The following is a 3,432-nucleotide window of genomic DNA, read 5'->3' on the forward strand; positions in this document are numbered from 1 at the left end:
TCTCTCTCCAGCTCTTTGACTCCACAACCCTTGAACATCAGAAGACTTTCCGGACAGAACGTCCCGTCAACTCGGCTGCCCTCTCTCCTAACTATGACCATGTAAGGAAATCCCATCTACGCTTCCTGCTAAAGCCTCAGAATGCTTCCAGGATCTAGATGTTTGTCTAGCAGTTAAGATAGAATTCTGGGGGGAAATAGTGTCAGGCAGAAAGGTGATTCCCAGAGCATCAACAGGACTGAACAATTGAGATGCCCCAGGGATGGGGTGGGGGTGGCTAAAGTACCAAATCTCTTTGTCCCTGCCCTTAGTATCCTCCCATCTGATGTGGGAGATACTAAGTTTATGGAGTGGGGAGGAAAACAGCAAACGGGCTTGCCTGTCCTTTGGGCCTGTGTAGAATTTCTTCTTCTCTTCAGGTGGTGCTGGGCGGTGGTCAGGAAGCCATGGATGTAACCACCACCTCCACCAGGATTGGCAAGTTCGAGGCCAGGTAAAGGTGGAGGGAGCTCTTCCACATGGAAATCCCATGGGGTATCCTTCATAATGGACACAAACCGAGTAACAAAGGAGACTGCCCTTATTTCTTTAGTTGTTAGAAAGTGCAGCCAGATTTGTGGCCCTCCTGTGACAAGTGTGTAATGCAGCAGTTAAGAGCATGAACTCTTGGGTTCAGTCTGATGCCCTAGACCAGGGGTCCTCAAACTTTTTAAACAGGGGGCCAGTTCACTGTCCCTCAGACCGTTGGAGGGCCGGACTATAGTTTAAAAAAAAACTATGAACAAATTCCTATGCACACTGCACATATCTTATTTTGAAGTATAAAAACAAAACGGGAACAAATACAATATTTGTATTTGCATGTGGCCCGTGGGCCGTAGTTTGAGGACCCCTGCCCTAGACACATTATTATATTTCTCTGTTCCTAGTTATCCTCTGCTATACAATGGAGACAGTGATAGTATACTTCTCTCATAAAATGATGCAGATTAAATAAGTGAGTTAATGCACTGCGAAGCACATGGTAAGGAAGAGTTAGCTGTGTGGGCCTAATCTTCTCTTAACTTAATGTTGTTCACATTCACTTCTCCTTGTCCCAGTTTCCCCACTTTATAGTTTGTGTTGGGGGTGATACCTCCAGAGTGTTTTGGAAGGAGATGGAGAGTGAATAAACTGCCCCTTCTTACCACCTTTTTTCCTCCAGGTTCTTCCATTTGGCATTTGAAGAAGAGTTTGGAAGAGTCAAGGGTCACTTTGGACCTATCAACAGTGTTGCCTTCCATCCTGATGGCAAGAGGTAGGGCCAGTGAAGGGAGCTGAGCTCAGCTCGGGCCTGGTCCCTGCCCCACAGGCCCACTCCGTGCCCCTTTCCCAAGCCCTGCCTCACAGGCCTGCCTCCCCAGAGCAGGCATCTGACCAGTCCCGTTTATCTCTTTCCAGCTACAGCAGTGGTGGTGAAGATGGTTATGTCCGCATCCACTACTTCGACCAACAGTACTTTGAATTTGAGTTTGAAGCTTAAGAAGCTGTGTCTCCATCCTGGCCAGGGAAAAGTTTCTGGTTTAGGGCTCACAGAAAGTTTTGGACTCTGAGAAATAATAAATTAGTTTGGAAATAAATGGATTCTGGTCAGATATTTTATGGGGTTTAATAATTTTCCCTTCTCAGTGTGACACCCCAGTGAGCTGCTATCCAGGCAAGGAGACCTTAATTATTTGGACCTCCCTACACTTTCTTTGGACACTTCAAACCTGGAAGTTCAGTATTATGAGCTAGGCTGGTTGCAGGCACCTTCATCCAAGGTCCGAAGGTGCTGTGGGCCTGGAGAGGTCTCAGGAACATTGCAGCCACTCTAGGAGATGCCAGCACTTAGGGCTGGGGCTTAGAGGCTGAAACCATTGGCTGAGAGCCTTCTGTCTTCTCATCTGTCACTATTTGCCACGCCTCCCATGCTACCTCTGAAGGCTCAGGTGGGGGGGTCCAGCGCAGAAATAGGCCTGAGGAAGAGAAGGACAAGTAAGGAAGTTAAGCAGTGCCCATCCAGTTTGGCTCAGTGGATAGAGCGTTGGCCTGGGAACCGCAGGGTCCTGGGTTCGATTGCGGTCAAGGGCATGCACCTCAGTTGTAGGCTCCTCCCTGGCCTGATCCCTGGTCAGGGCTCATGCAGGAGGCAACCAATCAATGTATTTCTCTCACATTGATCTTTTTCTCTGTCTTTCCCTATCTCTTCCACTCTAAAAATCAGTGGAAAATATCCTCGGGTGAGGATTTAAAATATATATATAAATATGTATATATGAATAAACAGAGTTTTGTATTCTGGGTAGGAGAGCAGTGCATCCTCCTCAAAGCACAAAAACTCACTTAGGACCTCCTCTTGATACTACCATCATCTGGAGACGGAATAGATATAGCTGGGCAGGGGGCTGGGCCCTATACTGAGGGTGTGTGTGTGTGTGTGTGTGTGTGAGAGAGGGGGGGGGGAGGTTGTTCCTTGGAGGCAATTTTCGGTGTAATGTAAAGCAGTGCTTTTTCTTTCCAGGAGATGGGACCTCCAGGGTGTCATGAACTCTCAGTGGGAGGGTGCAAGTGGGGATGCCTATCTGGCGGCATGGCTACCAGGAAAGGCTTAACATCCTCAAGGTTTCTGTAAGATACCTCTTTCCCTTTTCAACCAGGAAGAGGCTTGCAGGAGAGCCTAGGAAGCCCCTTACCTCTCCAGGGGCCAGTGCAGCCGTTTCCAGCCAGGGTAGGTGGCCTTGGATTTAGTGCCGCCGCCAGTCCTGCGGGCCTGTTTGGCGGTCTAGGCCGAGCAAGTATCCACGATGATGCCCTGGGCCCCAGGTCGAGCCCCAGCCAGCACAGCTCGCAGCAGCTCCTCCTCAGCGCAGCGCCGCTTCTGGGGCCGGTCAGGGGCTGGCTGGATCGTAGCAGCACCTGCAGACAGGGACTGAGCTCCGGGAAGCCGTACCCACCAGCCCTGGCTCACGAACTTCGCTCAGAGCCCCTGGGCGAGTCTACACTGGAGCGGCTCAGAGCGAGCAGGCGCGGGCTGGAGCGCAGGAGCCTTCCGAGCGGAATTCGCAAGCCTCGGACCCGGGTCTGAGTTGCTTGTGGTGGGACAGGGAGGGGCCGGATAAGCAGACCTTGTGCAGGTCCTGTGTTGGCAAAAGAGGGACTAGGTTCAGAGGCCCGGACCGACCAGGGGGCGGGGCCACGGAGCTCAGACCCCGAAACCCGGGAGAGGCGGGGCCCGAGTGGAGGAAGGCTGGGCGGGCGAGGCCAGTTGGAGGCAGGACCCGGCGGGGCCAGAGAAGGATGGAGCAGGCCAAGAGCCAGGGCAGCAGCGGGGCAGCGAACAGCGAACTGGCCCGGTCAAAGCAGGAAAGGGCCCAAAGGGACGCGGTTGGTCCTAGTGGCGGAGTCTGGGGC

The 3,432-nt window shown here is 52.2% G+C and overlaps 1 protein-coding gene across 1 annotated transcript in view; it reads left to right on the forward strand.

Moving 5' to 3' along the window:
* Positions 1–1,619, forward strand: part of EIF3I (eukaryotic translation initiation factor 3, subunit I) — an 8,817-nt gene extending 7,198 nt beyond the window's left edge. Inside the window, exons 8-11 of the mRNA XM_005878341.2 lie at positions 12–101; positions 420–493; positions 1,205–1,297; positions 1,441–1,619. Of these exons, the coding sequence (XP_005878403.2) occupies positions 12–101; positions 420–493; positions 1,205–1,297; positions 1,441–1,522 (339 nt within the window). The 3' untranslated portion in view covers positions 1,523–1,619. The remainder of the gene's footprint in view (positions 1–11; positions 102–419; positions 494–1,204; positions 1,298–1,440) is intronic.
* Positions 1,620–3,432: the final 1,813 nt, after the last annotated feature.

Source organism: Myotis brandtii, unplaced genomic scaffold (genome assembly GCF_000412655.1).
Source record: "Myotis brandtii unplaced genomic scaffold, ASM41265v1 scaffold555, whole genome shotgun sequence".
Lineage (NCBI taxonomy): Eukaryota > Metazoa > Chordata > Mammalia > Chiroptera > Vespertilionidae > Myotis > Myotis brandtii.